The sequence below is a fragment of the Fistularia commersonii genome, chromosome 8 (genome assembly GCF_037954325.1).
Source record: "Fistularia commersonii isolate RoL2024-O1a breed Wild chromosome 8, RoL_Fcom_v1.0, whole genome shotgun sequence".
NCBI lineage: Eukaryota > Metazoa > Chordata > Actinopteri > Syngnathiformes > Fistulariidae > Fistularia > Fistularia commersonii.
Genome location: NC_141291.1, coordinates 8,228,100 through 8,253,081, shown reverse-complemented (window position 1 = coordinate 8,253,081; position 24,982 = coordinate 8,228,100). Strand labels below are relative to the sequence as shown.

Sequence of the window (24,982 nt, the reverse complement as noted above, 5' to 3'; positions counted from 1 at the left end):
CACTTGCTGGCGAGGAGCGCCGGCCTCCTCCGAGAGGATCCTCTTCTTTAAAGTGTCTCTTCTTCCAGACTTCCCTGGCAGACGGCGCAGCGACGCGACGGCGGGACTTAAAGCCCTTTCCTTTTCAGCGCCGCTCTCTTTTGCACGGCGGAGAATATTTTTTGTTAAAAGCAAAAGGCGACCAGAGGGTAAAAATTCAACATCGAAGCTTAGCAGAGAGTGCCTCTTAAGCGGCGTGCTGGCAGGATGGCCCGAGTTTTTGTGACGGTGGAGTATCCGCGGCTACAGAAGTTCATTCATAAGAGTAAAGCAGACGCATTACGGGTTTCTGCAGACGGCGATGACTGCCTATCAGCCCGATAGCCTTTAGGGTAGGCCCTTAAAAATCTCGCCCAGATCTGGCTGCCGGGGCCAAATCCCTACACAAAAGCCTTGTTGTCCTTGACTGATCTCGGAATCCTGGCTCGCTAAGCTGGAGGTAGCCGAGGCACGGATGTCTTAGCCGCGGGATTCCCTCGCACGTATCACGGTAACTCCGCTCCCTGAGCCTGGGCGGAGGTGACCCGCTACCTGGATCATTTTGTCCCCGCGTTCCGAGGCCGATGAGGGGGTGTTGAGCCCCGGCGGAGAGGCGTCCCACGCTTTAATAGCGCATCGGGGTTGTGGGACGGAGGGGTTAAACTCCAAAGTGCTGCGCGAGGCTGATCTCAGGTCTACTGGGCCGTGGCACGCCAGTCACCGCCGGCGCGTCGTCCCGTCCGTCTCCGTATCAAAATGCAGCTGACCACTGAACTGAGTGAGCCGGCTGTCACCGAACCGAACGTGATCCGCACGACAATGGGCGTTACAACCCGGCGCCAGTAATTACACCGCTCCGTTCATATGGACTGCACAAGCCCTTTCCATTTATCTCCAAAGAGTGTGAGCCGCGAAAAGAGCAAGACAAAGCAAAATAGCGAATGTGTGTGTGTGTGTGTGTGTGTGTGTGTGTGCATACAAGCTGGTTTTGTCCAGTTTAAAAATTTAGGTCACGTCTGCTTGCACAGCTTGAATAAAACTAAGACACAGGTGTGGTGGCACGCAGGGCCGGAAGGAGGGAATGGATTGTTTAAAACAAACCCGTCACTGAATGGTGAGTAAAACCCAATCCGTGCACGGGAATGCACGTAGAGACAGCAATATTCAGGCATATTGAAGGTAAAACACCCTTTAAACGCCAGTTAGGCGTCAAACTTTTCCGTGTGACAAGTGTCGACTGGCCTCGAAGATGCGAATCCTCCTCTCCCGGCGAGGACGGGAGGGGGGGAGGGGGGTCGACGATACACGAGTAAGCGTTAGTCTTTGTGATTGTTTCAATATTGGCCTTTTCGAGCGCGGCGGCGAAGTGTGCTTTTCCCCGGCGGCGCAGCGGTGCAGAGCAGCCCGGGGCGCGCTGCAGGCTACGTGCACGGATCCCTTCCATCCAACTCCTTTCATCAAGAAAGAACAACAAGGCCCGGCCTGTGTCCCCTCGGTCCGGCACACCGGGGATAATCAGATGATCCCCCTTTTACAGCTTATTAGAGGCGTCCCGTGCTGCACGCCACCGCCATATTCGCCCGTGCGCGCCCCGCGTTTGATGGTTCAAGGGCGTCGAGCGGAATCTTAAGCGCCGGCGAGAATGCCGCTCCTCCACCATCTTGAAGTCACGAGCTTCCCTTGTTACCGCAAAGCCCACGCGTGTGAGATGAAAAAAAAAAAAAAAAAGCGGAATAATGGCGGCCTCCATTAACAATGACAAGATTAAATATGACGGGGGGGGGAATTAAGGATATTTCCAAGGAACTCGAGATGTTCAAAAGACAAAACGCCCGAGTGTTTCTTTTCTTGCTATCGCCGCGGCAACATCTGTCGTCGTTTGCGGAACGGGACCGGTCCAAATCGTCGAGGGCAACAGATGCCCCGGGCAAACGCCGGCGGCTTAGAAATCAAGAGTCGCCGCGTGTTCGCCATTGAAACGGAGGGAGATAAAACATAGCGGAGATGCTTTATTCGGAATATCTCGACCTTCTCCGATCCTCCTTATGTCATCCTTTGGTCTCCGAGAGGATAATCACCACCCGGGCGCGGCGGGAAAAGCATCCCCTCCTCAACCTTCTGCGCGCTTGTTGCGCCCGGATCTTTTTCACGTTCGCCCTCTACCCCGTGTCGTCACGGAGATAAGCGCCGGCGGATCGCGTCGCTAACGGAACACAATGTAATTAAAACGTTTCCACCGGCCCGGCGAAATGTAAGATACCGCTCGGGAAGAAGAGAAGCAGCGGAGAAGGAGAAGGAGGTGGCGGAGGAGGAGGAGGTGGACGAAGGGGGTGGGGGGGGGGGGTGTAACAAAGCAGAAAATGAAGAGAGACATAAAAGAATGGGAGCTCAAGGAGGTCAGGCCCATCACAGGCTTTAGTGTTGCCTTCAAAGATGCCTGAGACAGGTGGCAGCTCCAGACAATCTCACACCGCAGAGCAGCATCCTCTCAGGAGGAGATAAGGGATTCCTCCATCCATCCAGCCTCCTCCTCCTCCTCCTCCTCCTCCCCTCTTTCATGACCACCCCCTACCCTTCCTCCCACCTTGGGGTTCTCCCAGCCGGGGCCGCTTTGATGTGACTCAGTGTGCCGGAGCAGCTGCAGGCCACATGGCTGAAGCTGCGGCGGCGGCGGCGGCCTGGCAGCCGGTTTCGGGGGGACCGTCGGGAGCCGGGCCCGAGCACGGCTCAATCAGCGGGGCCCTCCAGTGCCCGCCACTTTCAGGTCTCATTAAAGTGCTCCGGCAGGGTTAATCCTCTTTAAGGTTTACACGGGCCCCGGTTTGTCTCCCCGCCCGGGCCGGGGGACCCCCGAGCGCCACCTGGGTAACAAAGAGCCAAATCGCTGTGACACAAGTTCCCGACTCCTCCGCTCCGCTTCCTCCGCTCCCCTCCCCCCCGCCGCCGCCCTCGTCCCCTGATAGCACCGAGGCCTGGCGGTGAGGCTTTCAGGATTATTTGGGTGGAATCCGTTGACAGGGGTGCGGTAACTGGATTACAACTTTGCCCTTGTTTTTTTTTTTTGGTGGTGGTGGTGGAGGGGGATGCCGCTGCTGCGAGGAGATCAGGAGGACGCGCGGTGAATAATGAGCGCCGATTAGCCGGGAGAGTTACAGAGCGATGGCGCTTTGAGAGAAACCCGAGTCCTCCAGATGTTATTTCGCTCATGAGGCCTAATTGGGTCGGGTCGTCCGCCGACGTCCGGCCCGGCGCCGACTCGCGGCCGTTCATCTGATGGCCGTGACAGCGGGCTTCGTCTTCGCTCCGTGACGCGCAGTTTCTCCACCGGGTCTGGTTATGAGCTCGGACCTCCGGAGGCAGGCGCAGACATTGGCTAATGTCCCTGTGGAAAATGGACGGACGGAGCAGGAACAAGAAGGCCTTCGACCGCTCCTGCTCCGACCGGAGATCCGCGCCCACTTTCCGAGCTCCCGATCGATCCATTCTCCACATGTCACTGGTCTCCACGCTCGGAGGGGAATAAAGCTCACGGGTTCTAGAAGGTTCTCCGTCTGGCTCCCCCGCAGCACTTAATCCACCATTATTAGCAGTTTTACATTTTACAGCATTGATGGAATGGGATTTCAAATACGGGGCGGCACAAAGATGCAGCGGTTAGCGCCTCCGCCTCACGGCGAGAAGGTCCCTGCTTGGATTCACGCTTTCTTTGTGGAGCCTCCAGGTTCTCCGGGTTTATCCCGTCGTCCAAACACATGCAGGAGATCCACTGGAGACCCGAAGATCACCGTGACAACAGCTAACTGCTCATCTTTGGTAATTTCCTGTTTATTGCTGACCTGATGTTCAGGAGTCTCTTCCAGCTTGGCGGTCAGGATCTTGCAGCTCCAGAGACACTCGTTGTCATCGAGCTGAGAAGATCTTCTTCTTCGTCTTTGGGCAGCTCCCTTCAGGGTCGCCACAGCCAGTCATCTAACCCTCTTCTCTCACACCATCAACATCCTGTCCTCTTTCCCTCCATCCATAAACCCCCTCTCTGGTCGTCCTCTAGACCTCCACCCTCAGCTACCTTCTACCCAGAGCTTCACCATCCCTCCTCAGTCCATCAGACCTTCTCCGCTACCTCCAGAACATCTAACGCACGCCGTATCTCTGATGGACTCCGATGACCCAAAAATAGTGATGTCGTTTTTGCCTTAAATCTGTGCGTTGGCGTTGCCTTAGCGACGCTACAGCGAATCCTAAAATGTATGTTTTCAAGTCTCACAAATCGGAGCTTCGAATCACGCCCTCTGTCCTGGCGGAAGCTAACAGGATTGACCTCAAAGAAGGAGCCGCGCCTCCCAGCCAATGACAGGCCTGCTTTCTGCGGCGTGTTTAGGTCACAAATGCGTAAACGCAACTTCACCTCCTTCAGATGAGATGGTGGGACGGAACGTAAGAACAAGAGATAAAACTCGACTTCGACTAAATCGTCAGCCTCGTCCTCGCCGCTGGAACTGTTCGCAGCTACGAGAACATGTTCAGGAACCAGGTTGTTTCCTTGTACGCTCGGACAGCAGAGGACCATGGACCTACATGGACCTACATGGACCTACAACCATCTTAGCGCCCTCTCCTGCTGAGGCAGGCCTCTGTAGGACCTCAAGGATGCTTGGAGATTGGTGGAACTCATAAGCCACGCCAATTTCCAGCTACTTCTTTCAGACTGCGAGGCGCCATTTTTAAACACCATCGCGGTCACTGGTCAGCTGTTTTCTTGGACAAAATGGACAGACGCGGTGCGAAATTAAGCGACGAAGAGGTCCAAGCTCTTCTTGCCTACTCTGGGTACATCTACATTTTGGTCCAAAATAAGTCCAGAGTTAGCTAACCCGGTTCTTCACATGGGGAAACAGTGCAGGGAGAAGATAAAATCACTTCAACCATCAAATAGTCCACAGTTTAATTTGCCATGCAGAAAATGAACGCCGAAGCTTCCACTTCCATGTAGTCCCTGTCTTCTTCTTGTTCTTTGGTGTTCACCCTTACTCGTCTCTTACTGCAGAACGAGAAGGTTCCCCTGCAAGCGAAGTTGAACACATCTTGGAATTTTTCTCCTCATTTTGACCACAGCTGTGCTTTAAGTCTGAGAGTTGGGAACCTTGCAAGAGGGTTTGAATTTTGACTATTTTTGTGGGTACCGACTTGTATGGTTCGTCTTCAAATTCAGGGAAAGTAAACTTCTGCGTTTGAGGCGCTTGCGAACGCCACAACATGAAAACATCGATGCGCTTCTCCCTTTTCCACGGGTCAGAGTTCGAATCGGTTCAACCGACATGTTCTCGCATTCCTCATTTCCACAGAGGAACGAGACGAGCGGAACGCCAAGACGTGCGATATCGCGAACATCTTCTGAACGCCGCCATTCCTCAGCAGTGAGATCACGAGCGGGGAGAGAGGTGGCATAATGAAATCTGGCAGTCGCAGCGACGGCGCAGGCTTCATATGTTCCACATTAGCAATTCACAAACCTCTGGAGCGGGCCCCGGCAGTGCTCCCCTCACTCCGCCTTAGTCGCTTATGACAATCTGTCACTGGCTCTTTGTGCTCTCGCAGCCGAGCGTCGACGAGAAGTGCTGTGTTTACGGAATAGTTTTTTTTTTTTTCTCCTCTTTCGCCCTCGGCTGCGGGCGACACTCCGTTTAGAGCAGAGTCGTTGAACCGTCACCGGGGTGGGGGGGGGGGGTTGGAGGAGGAGTCAAGGCGACGAAAGAGAAAACATTGTTTGCGCAACGATACAAAAAAAAAAAAAAAAGCTGGGAAAGCGAGGAGATAAAAGATACAGGGTTTGGGAGTTTGTCAAGTGTCCAATGAAAGGACAACGCTTTTTTTTTTCCCCCCACTTCCCCTGTCCTTAACCACGGGGGGAGGCTTTTCAACGTTTGCGCCAATGTTTGCCCTTAACGCTCCCGTTTATCTCAAAGACTTCCATCCCATCTTGAAAACAGCAACCTCAAAGTAGCTTCAGCAGGGATCGCGGAAAGCCGTATTCTGTATTCGTGAATGAGAATATCCTTAAATATCCAGGAGGCGCGGGGTGATTTAGCCTCTTTGTAAACAGAGGAGCGCCGACAGGAAGTGGCGGGGATGGATGTCAGGACGGAGCTTCTCCGTTCCTCTGGGCTGTATACATCCTGGGCCTGTTCACCTCACTAATGGATGGCCGCCGCTGCGTAAAAGAGGTGGCAAGCTCTATTTAGACAGGGCGGCGGTAAAGTAAACTCTTGCGCTGGGTTTAAATAAACATCGGCGGTACGGGTTGCCCTGCATCACATTCACGGGCCGCGACCGGGGAGGGGGAAGATCCGCGCTCGGTGAGGAGCTCCGGAGGCGTAGACACGCAGTGAGTCACTGATGAGGGGCAGATGTGAGAGGGGAGGCCGCGCGTCATGGCAACGGGCCTTCATACCCGACCAAACATCCAGCGCCGAGCTCCAGATGCCTCGGACGGACGGGGAGGGTCGGAGGAACGCCGCCCTTCGATAAATCAGCCGCGGCGGCGCACCGACGGCGCACGTAGCCGAGGCGGCGGCGCGGAACGCGGCCGCCTTTTCCGGGGTTTTAGAAAGAGAAATGAAATATTCTGATGAATAACGAAAAGATCAAATCGGTAAGAAATAAGGGAGTACATTTGAGATGTTTTTTTTTTTCCCCCGCGGTGCCACGCTGAGATCCTCGGGTTCTCCGACCCGGCCCGCCCTGCGCCGACTCTCCCCGCGTATGTAGACATCATCGCATTCCTTCTCCTTCCTTCTTCTCGTACTCGCCGCCGCGAGAGCGAATCTCTATTGAGCGGCCTTCCACATCAAAAAGCGGCTCTTTGGGGCGGAGGGGAAGTGCCGAGGAGAAGGAGGAGGGGGAGCTTCAGCCTTTTAAAATGATTCTGCGGTTGCGGCGTGCACAGGGGGCCGCCAGATTAGAGAAGTTTTTACTTCCATCAAGCCGGAACACGGCACGCAGAGCCCAGAAAACCTGAAGTTTCATTTCCCGCTCTGACAGGCGAGCGCAGACAGCTTAGCGGCGGAGCTGAGGAGAGTAAACAAAGCAGATACTGCCCTTGTCTAACACCAGCGCGCTCCTCCTCCTCCTCCTCCTCTTCTTCCTCCTCCTCCTCCCAGCAGCCCTGGAATCAGCCGGAGCGAGCCGAGCCAAAAATGAGTCATCCAGAGGAAACCATCGAGCAAACAGAGATGAAGTGGTCAGATACTTGTGTATGGAGGAGGATGTTACCGCTTAGTTCAGCCATTGCGGAGGGAAAAAAAAAAAAAAAAAAGTGGAAAACCCTTCAAATGCAAAAGTTAGTGGAAGTTGTGCGGGAAGCCTTCAGGAGCGGCTTACTTCTACTGTCCTCTCCAGGGTGGAGCCGGGATATCAATGAATCATAGACGGTAAATAATGTAAGGGCTTTACATCCAGAGGTTGTTTGTAAGACTCGTGAAGGAGGAAACGACCCGCGTGTTCTTCTGGCCTGCAGTAAAACATCTCTGGAGGCCTCCTGGAGCACCGCATGTGGACCTCGTGGCCTACCGGGCTGAACGTTTCTACGCTCCTCTCAGAATAGCTGTGCGCAGCGGTTAGCGCCTCCGCCTCGCAGCTGGAAGCTCCTCGCTTGGATTCCCGCTTTCTGTGCGGAGCCTCCGCGTTCTCTTCGCGTCTGCGTGGGGTTCCTCCAGGTTCTTCGGGTTCATCCCACAGTCCAAACACATGCAGGAGGTCCTCTGGAGACCCCAAAATGTCAGGATGAGGTCGCCGCGACAACAGCTAACTGTTATCATTTCCTGTTTGTTGCTAATCTGATGTTCGGGAGTCTCTTCCAGCTTGGTGGACTCTTACTGGAGCTCACCTCAGGCGTCAGGGTCTTTCAGTTTGGGGGAAACATGTTGTCACTGAGCTGAGAAGATCTTCTCCTTTGGGCTGAGATCTCCGCCGTCCCTCCTCTGTTCAGATGTATGAATGAGAGGGTGAACGGTCGAATGTCTCAGTATGATGTGTGAATGAGTCTGAATGGTTGGACCTGGCCTCTGGTCCAGCCAAAGCTGGGAGAGGCTCCAACCCCTCGCAGCCCCGAGCGCAGGATAACCGGTATAAATCAGGAATGAACCAACAAAAGTCTTAGATACATCACATTCAGACTAATTGCTGTAGAAAATCCATCGTTGAAGGGTCCCTGTCTCTAATCTGGATTTAAACATCAGCCCAAACCATACCTGAGCTGATCCTCTCCTGTGTGGCCGGAGCTGGCAGCGGCCGCGGGACGCTGAGGTAAGTCGTCCTTAAAAGGTGCTGAGGGATCAGCAAATCCCACAGCGCCGCAGACGGAGGCGCGTTTGAATAGACCGACACGAGGCGAGCGGCCCGGCGCCCGCGGGCTGGCCGCTTGCCCTCCTGGCAGGGCTTCGCAGGCGGGAACACACTGCTTACAGCAGAGAAAGTGTGCGGATGAGGAACCGAGCGCAGCCTCAGGCCGCTGATATATATCTTTGCGATGGTTTCAAAGCGCAGGCGGTAAAAGCGGCGTGTTGTTTGGTGCTCGGTCTTTGTTTAGAACACACCTTCAAACCGGCTGAAAGGAAAGCCGTGCAACTGGTCACAGGGGCTTTCTCTTGGAGACAGCTCAGAGTTAGCATTAGCCTAGCCCCTGGTAATGCCGCATGATATCCCATATATGAACCTCTCATTCTCACTCTCTTGCGTGCCCTCATCAGCGTATATTGTATCAATATGAAAGATATTATTGTATCATTTCTGCTATTAGCATGTAGCTGTTAGCCTGTCCCTCCCAACCCTGCTATCTCTTCTGTCTCTGTCATACTTTCTCTTTCAAGCCAACCGGTCGAAGCAGAAGGCCGGCCAGATTAAGCCGGGATCTAAAAGGCAGTGTTTGCTCTCCATTGTCGCTAAGTGCTAACTCATGAGGGCGAATGTTGAGGTTTCCATAGACCATCATAAAGAGTTTGGTCCAGACCTTCAGGCGTCTGTTTTTGACGTGATTTCCTTCCACAAAAATGAAATCGGACTGTGCGAAAGCGCGATCATGTGTTTTTTTTCACCTCTCTGTCCTTCAACCTCACCTTTGTAGAAGAAACAGTGGCGCTTGAGTCCTCTCTGTCTGCAGACTCACATCAGCTTGCCAACGCCTGAAGGAGTTCCTCAGAGCACATTCTCGGGCCCGGTGTCGCTTTCAGCCCCGTGGACTTTAATGAAATCTCATTCGGGACCGTTGAAAGATCAAGCGCTCTCTTAGATTTCGATGGAGATGAAGCCGCCTCGCACGGAAGTTTTAAAAGCATCACGTCACGTCTGATCTATTCTTTTTTTTTTTTTTTCTTCCCTCCACAGCCGCACCGCAGTTCTTCCCCACCTTCCACCCTCCAGTGCCGATCGATGACAGGCACGCCCAGGGACGCTACATCTACGAGCCGTCCCCGGTGCCCCCTCTCCATGTGTAAGTCCTGCGAAAAGCGTCGCGCCCCCCCCCCCCCCCCCCCCCCCGACGGGAACATATCTCAACAATTAAAACCGTTAGCGGTTAGCGAGAACGGCGCGAGCAAAGCTCCATCGTTTTTTTTTTTTTTCCGGCACCTCCCCTTTACCTCTCAGGATCAAAGGGCACGGGGCCGCTGTACGCCGGGGCAAGATGATCCACATGTCAGAGACACGCAAATGAACATGTGTCAGAGACGAGGAAATGAGAGCACGGGGGGCGAGGGGGCGAGGGGGCGAGGCCCGGGAGAATGGGATTCTCACAAGAGCGGTGATCAAGCCTTGTCAAGAGAAGGAAGCAAGGCCTTTGCCGACATCCAGCCGTCTCTGACAGACAGATGGGCTCCTGACATGTGAACCGTGTACGGCTAACCGCCGCGCACCGTAAAGGTAGAGCAAAAAAAAAAAAAAAAAAAATGATGTCACGCCTTATTAGATGGAGTTTAGGTATTTACGAGTGCGCAAACTCTTGTTCGGGCCGTCCCGTACGGATGTTCTGGCCGGGTCAGCAGAGGACGTCCGACATCTGCTCACACACACACACACACACGCACACCTTTCACTCATTTCACTTCCTGTCTCTTTAATATCCCTCCGTCATTTGTATTCCTGCCGCCCGGGCATTGATTGCCGCGAGGAGACGCTCCATCGTCCTTGCAGGGGTTTTGTTGTCGCCCCGCAGACACCGAGGAAGCGATCACTGCGCGACGAGGACAAATTGGATGGGGCAGCTACTTGGGCCGCATTATATTTGGTATTCTTCATCATTATCAACTCCCCCTTCTCCGCCACAGGAGTCATATCTCTCCCTTGCTGATGTGCCACTAAGCGTAATGAATTTTTTATGTCCCCTCCACCTCCGGCCCACCCCCCACCTCTCAACCCCTCGTCTCCTGCTCAGGGGGCTGCGGCGGCGGGAAAAAAAAAAAAAAAAAAAAAAGAGGAGAGGCGAGGAAATATAAAAGGGAGGTGATTGATGCCCCGTGTCACTGCAAACAAAATGGCAAATATAATTTAGCATTTAGCTTATGCGGAGATAATAGGGCGACACGCGCCGGCAACAAGGGCTCGAACAAACAGCCCGGCTTGTTATCCGTCAGGAGCGCTTTGGTACGATCCGGAGCACGGGTTGGAGGGGGGGCGGCGGGGTTCGCGGGGCCGGGGAATTGAATTAAGGGGAGAAGTTACGCGGCGCCGAAGTCTTCTGTCACTCGGCCCGGACAGGAGTTATCTCTGCGCTTGGTTTGCCGTCGCTGCGGGGAAAGGTGCGCGCCGCCGCGCTCATCCTATCCGATCCATTAAGCAAGGCCCCGGGTTAGCATAGCATGCTACGTGAACTATTTGTCATTATTACAAGACAGCTGTTCGGCGAGAAGTCTCGCTGAAATCAAGTATGCAAACCCCGCCGTCACACCCATTATCCGCAAACCTACGCGGGTTCCACGTGGAAATGATCTCAGACGCTTTTTTTTTTTTTTTTTTCTCCAGCCCTTGCAGCAGGAAGTAACAATATTGCACGCTTGATTAAAAAAAAAAAAAAAAAAACGGTGCAGAATTCCTCGGTGGGTCTGGGCACTCATCAAGCGCTGGAATTACAGTCGGGTTTCAACCACCTGATGGCAAATTGGAGTTAATTGTATTCCCGGAGTATGGGTTTCAACGGCGGTCGAACTCCGCGACCGGGAAAACCGCGACCCCGAAATGAGCGACGTCGATGTCGTCGTCGGCCTGGAAACCCCCGATCTCGGCCGGCCCGCGCATGCAAATGCAGGCTCTCGACGTATAGCCGGCGCTCGGGGCGAATGCGGGGACATGAGGCGGCTTATGGAGAAATATTGAATTGTTTTAAGACAAGTTCTCCTCGGCGAGCAGAATTAATCGTTATTAGCCCTCTCAAAGATATGGCTAAGTACACAGGGACTATTATTGCAGTACTTCCCCATGCAGCCTCTCATTATGGCCTGTAATTACAGTTGGGTCGGCCCTGCGGCGGTTCCATCAATCCAGCCGGCTTCCCCCCGCCACGCACACAAGCCAGTCACCACTGGGCATCCGTGGCCGGAGCGAAAAAGAAAAAAAAAAAAAAAAAAAAAAGCTTGTTTCCTCCCCGCCACAATGACACATCCACCATCCATACGTGGCGAATGAGCAGGATCATATCCTATTACCGCCAGGGACCTAATTGAAACATGTTTATTTATGGCCCCTGTTTGCAGACGAGGAGCGTGCGGCAGCGGCGCTATGAGGCGGCGGAATTAAATTAAAAGCTCATAAAATGAAATATGCTCCGTATTAGCTGTTTGACACTTAATTTGCCTTCAAATGAGCAGAGGAAATCACAAATTAACTGTCCTTTGTTTTTCCCCTCCGTACCTCACCTCCCCTATTAGGCCGTGGAGAGCGCAATTACAGACAGGGGCTAATCGTTTAGTTTATGAATTCTGGAGGGGAAGGTACCAATATGCCATTCAATATTTAAGCCGGAGGGCGGGAAGAGGAGGAGGAGGAGGAGGAGGAAGAGAAGGAGGAGGAGGAAGAGAAGGAGGGGTGTTTTCTTTGATGAGGAACATTAAAGAACAGCATTTTTTACAAGTTTCGGTTCAAGCCGAAACAAATGGCGAGGAGCGTCGGCTCCCCTCCCGGCACCGTCCTCCTCTTCCTCTTCTTCTTCCTCTCCGTTTTCTCCGCCACGTGGTCGTCAGACCGGCGGTCTGCAGGGAGGAGGGGAAAAGTTTGCGCCGCTCAAGAGAAGATGCTTCCTGCCTAAATAAACATGTTGATGGGCGAAGAGAAGGCTCTCCATGGGAGCTCTGCTCGCCTCTGCCGCCGCTTTTGTGCGCGACGAGCTCAATAGGGATGTTTGGAGAGGAGGGAGGTGGTGGTGGTGGTGGTGGTGGGGGCTCTTTTCATTCTGCTTTTATTGCCCCAACCGTGTTACGCAGCAAAACAAAATGTCCCCCCTCGCGGCGGTTCGAGGGAACCCCCCCACCCCAGGGTCCACCTCGTCCACCCCGGTCACCCGGAGACGGCTCGGGACAAACAGAGGTATTCGTCGCAAGTCAATTATCGACCTGGGGGGGGGGTTTACGGCCGCGTCCGAGGAAACAAAACATTCTTACGGGGCAGCCAATTGACTCGCGGGGACTAAATGTGGATTTAGCACGGTATTAGTCGATGTGGCCGAGTGCCTGGGCAAATATGGCGCTCTAATCCCCCCCCCTCATTTGAAGCCCCCCCGTCCACGTATTTGCCACAGGACATACCTGCAGATCGAAGGAAAACAGCAAGATCGAACGCATTTTTCGACGTTTGCTACTTTTAATGGGAAGTTGTAAAGAGGTGTGTTTGTGGAGGTTTTTTTTGGGACCTATTTGTATGTATATGAGTGTGTTTTTGCCCCCCGCCACCCCGAAATTACGGTGCAAGCGATGACTCCCGGTGCCTCGGCGGCGGATCACCCCATTGACCCCGTTGAACGCTTCGCGAGTCGCTTCATTTTACTCTCCAAATGTATTTTCCGTTGAGATCCGTTCCCCGAGATAGCCGGCGATATCGCCCCCCGTTTTCCTCTCCGGCTCTCTCCATCACTGTCTGCGGCGGAGAGAGAGAGCGAGAGAGAGAGAGATGGAGAGACGCGTTTTTCTTTTCTTCTTAAGATGTGCGGGCTGTTGTTACGTTATTTACATAAACTGTTGTCAGGATGCCCAATCTGGGCCGAGAGGAGCCGCGCGGCGCTTAGCATAAAGACCGCGGCCTTATCTCCACACCTCCTTCCAGATGGACCGGGACTCGGCATTGCAACACACACACAGACACACACACACACACACACACACACACGCGGTAGAAAAAAACAATAGGAAAAATGCCTGGTTTGTTTCCCTTTAAAAATGCTATTCCATTTATTCATTTTATTTAATAAGTTAATTTAATTTTCCCACCGGTTCGGAAATGACCATTCAGTTTCCTTGTCGCACCGGAAACATTTTTAAGGAATCAAAATAAAATAAAAAAAATAAAAAACAGTCGGGCAGTTTGTTATTAATACTCCCATTTGAATATTGTCTGGACTCGTGCAGATTGCGGGCCGGGGACATGAACTGCATTAAGAATTAATGTTTATTTCCCAATCTGCTCTGATAATCTCTGTCCAGATACGGCCGCTGTCAGGGAAAAGGTGGTGTTGGTGGTGGTGGAGGGCACTTCTTCACCCCCCCTTCCTCTTTTACTGTCCAAAACCTGCTCTGTGTGACTTCATAGGTCACCCCCCCCTTTTCCGTTTGGTTGCAGTCACTGCTTCCCCCTCCACCACCCCCTTCCCGTCCTTTTAATACTTTCTCAGCGGAGTAAGTCTGGGGGACAGGCGGTCACGCAGTCGCCGGCTTCATGATTAATGGTGTTTATTCTTGACAGAAGGGTCCTTTATTTATCTGCATTGCAGTTTCACTGATACTATCAGTCACCTGAATGAAAAATATTCAGTCATACCAATTTTGCAGTATAATTGAGTAGAGTCACTTCCTTTCAGTTTTTTTTTTTTTTTTCCTCCCCCCTCGCTCTTCTCTGCCGCTTCTATCTGGCAGCCTTATCGTCGCCACAGTAATTTTTGTGCCGCGTTGTTTGATATGGAGAGGCTGGCTTTAGCCGCATTTGACATAAAGCCTCTTCCATTTTCACTGCGGGGGGAAGAGAGGGAAGAAAAAAAAAAAAAAAGGAGGGGGGAAGTTATGCACCACTCTGAAAATGTGCTTTTTCAGAGGCAATTTCAGGATTTAGAGAGAAAGGAGATAAATGCCTGAGCAGAAAGGCGGCCAGATTGAACTTACAGCATATCTATTTTTTTTGTAATACACCGCTTTCAGTGCACTCCGTATCCTCCTGCCGCTGCTTCGGGGGCCGCCGGCTTCCGCCAGCACCTGTGTGCTTTCAGGATTTGTCGAGGTTCTCGCGATGACTCATTAACCGTGGTGATCCGCAAAGACGGATGACCCGCATCAGCTATTAGGCGTCACGTTTTTTTTTAAAATTTTTTTATTATTTTTATCACAGCTAAATGCACAGTTCATTGCATTGCCGAGGCAAAGGGGGGGATCCCTTACGTAACGATCCCGGATTTGAAATTGTACACAGTCTCTTCTGCAGCAGCTGGAATATGTGGCGTTTAATTTTAGGGTCTATTAGAAAAGAAAGGGGGGAAAAAAGAAGGTACGTGGAATACAAAGGGAAGACATTAATCCCTCATCTAGAGGCCGGTGAATTTGCAGATGTAACACTCTCTCTCTCTCTCTCTCTCTCTCTCTCTCTCTCTCTCTCTCTCTCTCTCTCTCTCTCACTCTCTCTGCGCCAGTCATTTGCCCCCTTTTCATGTTTGAGATCTCAATTTGTTGCTCTCCCATGGAGCACAATGGAGAACCAGGTCTGAGGGAAGGAGATAACAGGCAGGTGCCAACAGCTCCACGCTAATGTGTGCATGTGTGTGTGTGTGTGTGTGTGTGTGAGTGTACAAGCCTGAGTGCGCACGAGCACGCACACACACACACACACACATACATACACGCACGCACGCACGGGTGCAGTATCTATTTTTTTCTCATGACGTGTTTGAGTGTCAGTTTAATCTTATGTTTTTATTTATTTTATTTTCGCCATACGGGTAGACGTTTCATCTTCGTCGACAAAGCAACGCTTTGTGCTTGGAGTAAACGCGAGGCCGATGTTTTGGCCGCGCCGGCGTTTAAATGTTATTTTAATTCCAACAAGCAGATTTATTAGACAGGAAGCAGCGGGAGAAAAAAAATACAGCGTCATCGTAGGGGTGTTATTCGGATTCAAGGTGCTTACTGTCGTTGGACGCGCCGGAACACGTGTTTCTGACAAGGTGTTAGCATCTTTGCGGGGTCACAACGTGAATAAATGTGCATGAAGATGCAGTGGAAATGTAAACTTTGCACTTTAGCGATGCGCTACTCTGAAGTGCTAATAGAGAGCGTGTGTGAGGGTCGGTCACTTTTATGAGCAAAAGGACGGAACCGGGGGCCTCAAATCTGCAGCGACGCATATCCAGCACGGACTGCTCTGCAGGGACAAAATACAAATAAATATGCGTAAAGATGCCGTGGAAACATAAACTTTGCACTTTAGCAATACGCTAATTCAAAGAGCTAACAGGTGCTGACAGGTCAGTCACTTGATCTACATCCTCGGCGCCGAATGCAATTATTGGACTTTGCGTCCTCCCTTAATTCCTCGCCATCGGCGCTGAAAAGAGCAGCGGAAGAGCAAATTGGGAGTCGCTTTTCTGTCCACTCGGAGTTGGCCCGTGCCCCGCGGACGTCAGAAATTTGGAATTTCCATTACTCCCTGTCCCCGGGCTCCGGGCTCCGGGCTCCAGACTCGGCGTCCCCACTCCGGGGGCCGGTTACAGCACGTAACCGGACCAGAAGAGCTGTGTCATAAATCCTCCGCAGCTTCCCTCATTTTCCGTCCTCCCCGTGTCCCTCCTTCTCCTCCCTCTTTGCTCCGATCACTTCCCCCCCCGTCGAGCTTCCAGGAGGTCAATTTGGAGAAGTTAGGCATATTCATTTATGAACCGGCTCCCCGTCCATCTCCTCGTTATCTTCCAGATCGTGGAAGATCTTGCCGCTCCCGCGCCCGAAATTAATTCACGTTGCCATGACGATTCTTTTTCCTGTCAACCGTGTCTCATCGGATGTGGCGTCCCATTACATCCGATACCGCGACGAGAGACGTTCGCATCCGGTAAGGCGGTTCGGGACAAGTTGAACGCCTGGTTCGCCACGCTCCCGCGTCTTTGCAAGGGTCAAAGGTCATGGCTGGGGGTTAAACAACGGATGGGAAAATTCTCCCCGCTCCTGGTCTGCAAGGAACAAATGAATTTCAGCGAAGGCTCGTCGCAGATGTGTGATTCCGCATCGACGGCGGCTCCGCGGGCCGCCGCGGCCCCGGCTGTCTGCGGCTCCGTCCCCAAGCTTCCCGAAGGTTTGGCTCGGCCCCGCCATGATTAAATATCGCGGCTCTGCGCCTGACGTTTTATTAGTCGGAGAAGATGGATGAAATGGCAGGAATAAAGTAGGCTGTGTCTTTTCACTCTCCCACCAGTGCTGGCCTTTCCTCCGCGGCCTTCCCTTCTTCCGCCAGAAGTATGTATTAGGACGCGGTGATGGATTTTATTCTGAAAAGGAGATTTTCAGCACCGAGAGGGAAACATATTTCTGTACCTGATGCTCCTTGTTTCTCAGCCGCCCCCCTCCCTTCCCTCCTGACCCGCCCTCCCCTCCTTTCCTCCCCCCCTCTTCTTTTCTGTTGTTCTAGCTCAGATCTCCGTCTGAAGGATTACCCGTCTCCAGCCGCGTGTCTCCGCCGTCTCGTAGCGCGGCGTATTGTTTGTGATTCGCTCGTGCCCGTCCGTGCGGCTGCTCATTTCGCCGGCCCAGTGTGACGCGGCGGATTGCGGGGGAACCGTGCCGAGCTGTCTCGCAGATCTGCGCCGCCTCTCGCAGCCCCGGGGCCACACCGGTTCCCCTTGCCTTCCCTCCCCTCGGCCGGGAGGCCGCGCTCCAAGATGCGCACGCTCATTACCCGACTTGTCGGATAGCGAGGCGGCGGGGTGTGCAGGCCGGACTCCGTGTAGCTGCAGGCGCCGGCTGGGTTCGCGTGTAAAGGCGCCGGTGCCGTCCAGACACTACTTGAGTGGAAAAAAGAAAGACGGATGCGCTTCCTTCCCGCCCTCTCCGGAGTTTAACACCTCGGCCGGAGGAGCCGGAAACGCTGGCGCCCACCTGTGGTTGCTTTTCTGATCCGGGAAAAAAAAGGCAATCACATAATTTGCGGTGGATGGAGATGAATGTGCAGTGTTTCATGTAGATTTCCCGGGTGGTGAGGGAGGAAATCCAAGCGTGAGAGAAAGAAAGAAAGAGAGGGGGAGAAGAAATCAGCAAGGAAATCTCTCGCTTCGTTCCCTCCTTTAAAATTACAGGAAAAAAAAAAACGGCCCGGCTCATTTTGTGTTATTTCACTTTCATGTTTTAATTCTCTGGCCGTTGATTTGTTTTGGCAGACATTCTTATCTCGACCGCTCAAATGACATTTAATTGCGTCGTGAGGAAGAAAAAAAAAAAAAAAAAACCTACCCCCCCCCCCCGCCTGAACGGCTAAACTGAAAGTTTTCAGAACATTGTAATTTCATAGCCCCGGCGAACGGTGAGAAGATCCCGCCTATTTTGTCGATAAAGCGCAATCTGACTTCGCTCTCGCGGTTTAAGGAGTGCCAACAGGCAGGCTCGAAAAACAAGACACATTTTTACGCGTTCCCCCCCCCCCCACACACACACACACACACACACATACATACACTTGGCGGGTTCATGCTGGCGACCATCATGTCCGCCGACCCCTGTGATAAACACCTGCTATCGCTCGTGTGTGTGGAGGGGGGGCTTTATGACAGGATGAATGTGTTTCCTGCGAGGATGACGACGAGTGTGTGTGTGTGTGTGAGCGTGCGTTTGTGCTCCGACTGCATGGGAATGTCTGGCGCACCTCCAGCGGCGTCCCACAGATAGGGAATACCGCTTGATGTGACCATGAATAGAAACCCCCCCGCCCTTTGATCTGAAGTAGGGATGGGGGGGTTATAGTCATTGCGGCTCCAGAGGGGGGGCATAGTTACCCTGAAGGCCTGGAAACCCGGCGGTGCCCTGCGAGGCCCGTCCAGCTCAGCCGGCGGGGGGGGCGGGGAATGCACAAATTGCCGTAAAGTCAAATAACATGCACTGCATGCGTGGGGCTGAAATGGATGCACGTCCTCTTGCCGCACCCAGGGAGACAGACGGGACGGGACGGCTCCGCTCGGCTCCGCTCGGCTTTCGGGGAACTTTACTTCAGCTCGTTGTTTGGTCTCGCGTCGGCCCTCGGAGATGCGAGCAGCTGTTTCTCAGCAGGGTTTCACCAGGAGCCGCAAGAGACCGAAACGGGAATCAGAAAAACCTGACTTGCTTTCATGGGTCGGTTTGAAGGATGTTGAGTTTGGGTTCTCCTGGTTCCAAACACATGCAGGCGACCCAAAGGTGTCCAGACCTGTAAATGAGAGGCTGAATAGATGGATGTTTCTATAGTGAATGTTGGTATGTCTCTAGGTGACATGAGAATGAGAGGCTGAATGCCTGCATCTCTGTATGATGTGTGAATGAAATGATGTATCTATGGTGTGTGAATGAATGAGTGAACATTTCTCTTTGCAGTGTGAGTGAGTGAATGACGGTGTTTCTCGATATGACCTGGGTTCATGGTTTTTTTGGGTCTCTGTGTGACATCTGAGTGAGAGAGTGACATTTCGCATCTTTCTAGATGACGTCTCTCTATGTGACCCTGTGATTGGCTAGCGACCGGGGTGAACTCACCTCTCGTCCAATGACGGTTGGCATAGGCTCCGCCCCCCTCAGTGCCGGGATAAAAGTTGCAGATGATTAACTTTCGAATGTATATTCGTCTGTCAAGATAATGTGGTTGTAGCCACGGCAGCACGTGGCAGTGCTTCCTGTCTGAGCCTCTCAGGGTTATCTGACGGGACCCCGCTTTTATGTGTCCGCTCCTTCGCTCGCATCAGTTTTTCCTTTCATTATCCCAGCGAGATCCGGCAGTCGGAACGACCTTCGCTTTCTACCACAACTGGTCGAGGCAGAAGGCCGCCTGCGTTGGGGAGGTTTCATCCCCTTGAAAAGGCAGTGTTTCCTGGCCTGTTGAGTTTCTGAGTGGAAAGTGTAGATCAAAAAGTGCAGACTTGTGTGCAAACGGGACGAGCCGTTTCAAGTTAATATAAATGAAGATATATCCAGGGAGGTCCTCAGTTATCCAAAGCGAGCTAGTCCTGCTCATATTTACAGTTGCTGTTAGCCTGACATTGATCCTCTGGACGGTTGCAGAGATGAAGATGCTGAGGTTCTCTTTGGGAGTGACCGGGATGGATAGGATCAGGAATAAGTCCATCAGAGGAACAGCACATGTTAGAAGTTTTGGAGAGAAGGTCAGAGAAGCCAGACTGAAACAGTTGGGTCATGTACAGAGGAGGGATAGTGAATATATTGGTAGACGGATGCTGGGATTGGAGCTGCCAGGCAGGAGGTCTCGAGGAAGACCAAAAAGAAGACTTATGGACGTATTGAGAGAGGATATGACGGTAGTTGGCGTGAGAGAGGAGGAAACAGAGAATAGGGTTAGATGAAGAAGGTTGATTCGCTGTGGCGACCCCTGGATGGAAAATCCCAAAGGAGAAGTTAGCTCGACGTTAGCCCGAACCGGCTGGAGAACAAAGTCACGGGAGTCGTTTTTTTTTTTTTTTTAATGAAGACTTTCCATCGCCGAAACCTGAGAATCCACCTTCTCCTGTTTGTGTCGGTCACCCGGCTCCTGACGCCCCCCCCCCCCCGCCCCGCCACCCCTCTTCCTCCTCGCGGGTCTCAGCTGGCTCTGTTCCTGCGGCCCTTTGATCTCGCTGAAAGGGTTTGGAGCTTAAAAGTGCTTCTGTTTCCGCTGTCAGAGCCCCTCGCCTCCCTTCGCCTCCCTTCGCCTCCCTTCGCCTCGCCTCCGCTCCCCCACCCCCCCTCCCGGGTTAGCTTTTCAGAGGGGTGGCAGGCCTGAGCCGGGTGGGTGGGTGTGCGGTGAGACGGAGGTGAGGCTGTGGGGGATGTCGGCGAGTGGATGCGTGATGCTGTCAGCCTCGGTCAGGAGAAGACCTGACACCGGATTGATTTCACTTCCTCTAAAGAAACCGCAGGACCCGCCTCGCCGCAGGAGACCAGGAGGTTTCACCCGGGTTTACATCCTGGTTGTGGCCGATAAACAGGCGGAGGATCTTTGTGACGCCGTATCGCCAACGCCGCCTCCTCCGCCGTCTTTGGAGGCGACTTTAAGATTCTGGGTCCATCCGTGGATGCTCCTGCCGAGTGGGGGAACTGGAGAGATGGTTTTGCAAAGCGGCAGGTCGCGGCGTCGCGGCTTCTCGCCTCGCAGTTCAACTTGTGCTTCTGGAGGCTCCGGTTGGTCGTCGTGTCGGCTGTTAGGCTTCTTTCTCGTGTGGAGGAGGAAGAGGGGACGCTTGCAAAAAGTGATATTATATCTTTTAACTAAATCTCCTCCAAAGGCTTGGGTGTGTTTATCAATGAAATTTTGTTTTAAACTTGCAGTTTTTACAAATTCAACATACATTTCCAGGCCAGAGGATCAACCGGCTACGTTACAGAGGAATAAAACAGTCCATGCACATTTGCCCTGCAAGTCAAGCCACACACACACACACACCCGCACGCACACACACATACACACTGTACAGGACTGTCTCAGAAAATTAGAATATTGTGATAAAGTTCTTTATCTCCTGCAATGCAATTACAAAAACAAAAATGTCATACATTCTGGATTCATTACAAATCAACTGAAATATTGCAAGCCTTTTATTATCTTAATATTGCTGATTATGGCTTACATCTGAAGAACACCCAAAAATCATATCTCAAAATATTAGAATATCATGAAAAAGTTTTTTTGTTTTTTTTAATTGCATTACAGAAGATAAAGAACTTTATCACAATATTCTAAATTTTGGAGACAGTCCTGTACATATTATGTGTTTTTATATTTTGCATGATGGAGTGAATGGTTGTCTCTAAATGACGTGCGATGAGAGGATGAATGGTTGCAAATCTCTATACGGCGTGTGAATGAGAGGGTGAATAGTTGTATGTCTATTTATGATGTGTGAACGAGTGAAAATTTGTTGTGAAATGATGTGTGGATTCAGGATATTGCATATGAATGAGGGTGAACGGTTAAATGTCTGGTTATGATGTGTGAACAAGTGAATAATTGATGCTACATGATGTGTGATGAGAGGATGAATGGTTGTACGTCTTGTAAATGAGAGTGAAAATTTATATTTGACCAGAGGACACATGAATGAGAGGGTGAATGTTTGTATTAGTGCAGGAGTGAATGGAGTGCAGGATATAGATTATGGGTCAACCAACGTTCGCACATTTAAACTTCCTGTTTCGGCTGTGTCGGTGTGACTCGTTGGCACCGAACAAATGAAGCGTCTGCAAAACCGATTAGAATTCTATTAATTTCCCGTGCCTTTCTGTGACTCAAAATAAAAGCTGGTTTCCCATCGGTGCTTTAGCGCTCCGTCCAGGCCCGAGCTATAAGTATTCTGCAAGCGCAGCTTCTAATTTGGACCGTTGTGTCGGTCCCGCCGGGTCCGGCCGCCTCGCCACAATGATACCTTATGCTCCCCGGGTGAAGTCGTCAACCTTCGCCGCAGCGCCCGCTGGAGAAAATATTAGTGTGGATTTAACCTCGTTCTAAACAAAGACCCGAGGTCCCCGTGCGCAAACGCCGCCCCGTGAAAACCTTCAAATCATCTGGGGGGCATATTTACGTCTGGCGGAGCGCAGCCGGGGAAACGTCGGCGGGTAAACAGGCGGCGGCCTAAAGAGGCGCTGGCTGGCCGGCTGGTTGGTGGAGCGAAGCCACGTGAGAGGAAATGGCTTCCATATGTGCGGCGCTCACTCCGTCCCCGTGCCCTGCTGGCAAAACCGCCGCTCTTAATGTTAATGGGGTTTATAACCTTTCCGAGCCCGGCGCGGAAACACAGGAGAGCCTGTGGTGGAGCGACGAGGTGAAGCCGGAACGCCGTCGGAGGCCAGGCGTACGGCGTGTCGTCGGACGCCCGCCCCTGTCATCTTGATTTATCCTTACAGGCAGATGCTAGGACAATCACGCATCGGAATCCGGCGCCGTTCCTCACGCCCGCTTTCCCGGACATCCATCTCCCCCCCCCCCGCCCGGCCGCTGTCCTCCTTAAATCCCCTCACACCTGGCTGCGCTCCTGGGGGACCCTCCTCTTCCGCACGCTCCCCCAACTCCTATATTTCCAGCCATACCTTCGAGTCGATATCTTTACACGGTCCATCCTTTTTCCCCTCCCGACTGCCGTTCATGCTCAAGCTGCCATCCCTCCCTCTTCTCCGCCCTCCCTCTGTCTCTCACTCCTCTCACTTCCTCCCTCAAACACACTCCTATGAATCAACACGTGTCTTCCCTCTGTGCTGTTAGTTCCCCTGCTCTCATTGGCCCGGTTAATTGGAAAAACAAGGCGAGCGGAGGCATTTAGCCGAGGGTCGGCGGCGCCAAGCCCTGACAGGGTTAATCAGTGTCACGGCGCCTGGCTCCAGAAAGAGTCGCTAATTTTCTACCTTTCCCGTCGGTTAAATCATCCGCCGTGTCACATGCGGCCGTCTCGGGCACACGGGGAGTATTTGTCCTTAATCCTAAAGGCGGATCGCGGCAGCAGATGTACAGCTGTTTCTGCAGAGGGCGGGGAGCCTGACGGCACAGTTAGCGGTTAGCGGTAGCCGCTTACAGACAGAAAAAAACTGTCCCGACCTCGGATGTCATTCCAGGAAGTATTTCTGCAAAACTAAAAAGAAGAGCTTTTTAGTTTTGCATTCCCGCAGGCAGAAAGGGACCACGGGACCGCGGTACGGACCGCTGAAATGTTAGCGTTAGCTGAAGACCAGACTCAAAACCAAACCACAGAAGAAGAAAGTGGAAGTTGAAACCGTGTTCATGTTCCACATCGCGGGCATCGAACCATGGACCATCAGATGGGTGTTTTGATCGTCCCCGTATACCGCTTCGCCGTGTGAAGAACCTCTATGTATTCTAGCCTGAATGCACATACCCTGGAAACCCCACCGAGTCGTAGCAGGCCAGAAGACCTTTGACCTCCTAGTGGCTCCATTTCTAGCTCCTTTTGTCCGTAATAGAAAACAGCACCCAGTGACCACCATATGGCGCGGTAATGGACATGGCTTACGAGTTCCAACCAATCGCCAACGCCGACGTCAACGTCACATGAGATGCTATGGAACTTTAGAAAGACCTCGCCTTGGAGTAGGAGCTGAGATGATTCCAGGAGCTGCAGGTCCCTGGTTCCTCTGCTGTACGAATGCACCACAAAACAGTCCACTTCCTGGAAAGGTTCTTCGATCTGCAAAAAAAAAGGGGCTCCTAGCGTCGCAGCATTCACCTAAATGTCACCTCCTACGTGTGAATGCTAATGCAGTGGAGGTCAGCATGAAAAATTCTGCCTCCAGACTCATGTCTACAATATAAATACTTTCAAAGAAGTCAAATTCCACGTATGTGTTCAGTCCTTTGCAATTCAAGGCGATTCGACCGCGTCACGATTTCCTTGCTTCTTTAGCAACTTGCTAAAAGCCGGCCGGCGCTATCGGCCATCTCGCTAAACAGGCAAGAAAAGGGAGAAAAAAAAACCTCACGGTTGTTCATCCGTAAAGCGTATAGTTGCATTCAGTTGTCACGCTTTGTGAGAAGGAAAAAAAAACACACACACACACACACACATGAAGTTCTGCTTGCCTAGCCACCTCTTCGTATGCAGGGCCCGAGACGGCCGGCCGAACCGGCCACATCAAAATGCAGCTGTGTTGTGATCTGCGCAAATGAGGCACGTAATGGTGGCGCGTGTGGGCGCTGGGCTCGCTTATCACAAAAAAAAAAAAAAGCACGCTTATGAAAACACACCTGTTTTGAAGTTCACCCACGGGTTGACGTGCCCGGACACACCGGTCGAATGGCGACGGAGGGAGAGAAAAAGGCTACGGGCGTCGTGTTTTTTCGCCCTCGGATCGTCACTTTTAGCGGCCGAGGGTTCTTCAAAGGTTCTTCCGAGGTTCCTCGCAGGGCTGTTTTTCCTCGTGTGCTTCAGCGTCCACGAGACTGGAAAAAAAAAAAAAAAAAAAAGAAACGTCCCCAGGTCTCCTCGGGCTAATTACAGAAAGGCTCCCGAAGATAAAGTCGGAATGTGTGTGTGTGTGTTTGTGTGTGTGTGTGTGTCCAGTGTGCACTTATATTTTCCTGTCCGTCCTTGAGTGCGTTTTGTTCCTGCCCCTCAGTGCTCATTATTGGCCCCGGCCCCGGCTCTTTCATTAGGGGGGCTGCGGAGTGGTGAGCTGGAAGGGGGATCGGGGGACGGGGCGGAGGTCGTAATTGGGCTGTTCCGCTCCCCTGGCCTCTCTCAAGGTCACGGCGAGACAAACTCCGGCCCAGGTCTGACTTTTTTCCTTCCCTCTCTCCCTCTCTCTCTCGCTCACACTCTCTCTCCCCCGGCCTCACCTCCCTCTCTCTCCTTCCTCCTCCTGGGGTCTTTTGTCACAGAAGACTGGTCCACTTGGGAGCCACAGAGAAGTGGAGAGGCTAATTCACTCTAATCTCCCGCCCGTTAATGTCTGGCTGATATGTGGATTTCTCCTCATCCTCGGGGGAAGGCCTTTGTGGTGAAGGCCATCATTATGAAATTTTCTTACCCCTCCTAGCCAATTATAAGAATGGGGACAAATTAGTT

The 24,982-nt window shown here is 52.4% G+C and overlaps 1 protein-coding gene across 1 annotated transcript in view; it reads left to right on the top strand.

The window, feature by feature from the left end:
* Positions 1 to 24,982, top strand: part of gli3 (GLI family zinc finger 3) — a 90,859-nt gene that overhangs the window by 39,757 nt on the left and 26,120 nt on the right. The window contains exon 4 of the mRNA XM_086150900.1: positions 9,397 to 9,502. Coding sequence (XP_086007026.1) covers positions 9,397 to 9,502 — 106 coding nt within the window. The remainder of the gene's footprint in view (positions 1 to 9,396; positions 9,503 to 24,982) is intronic.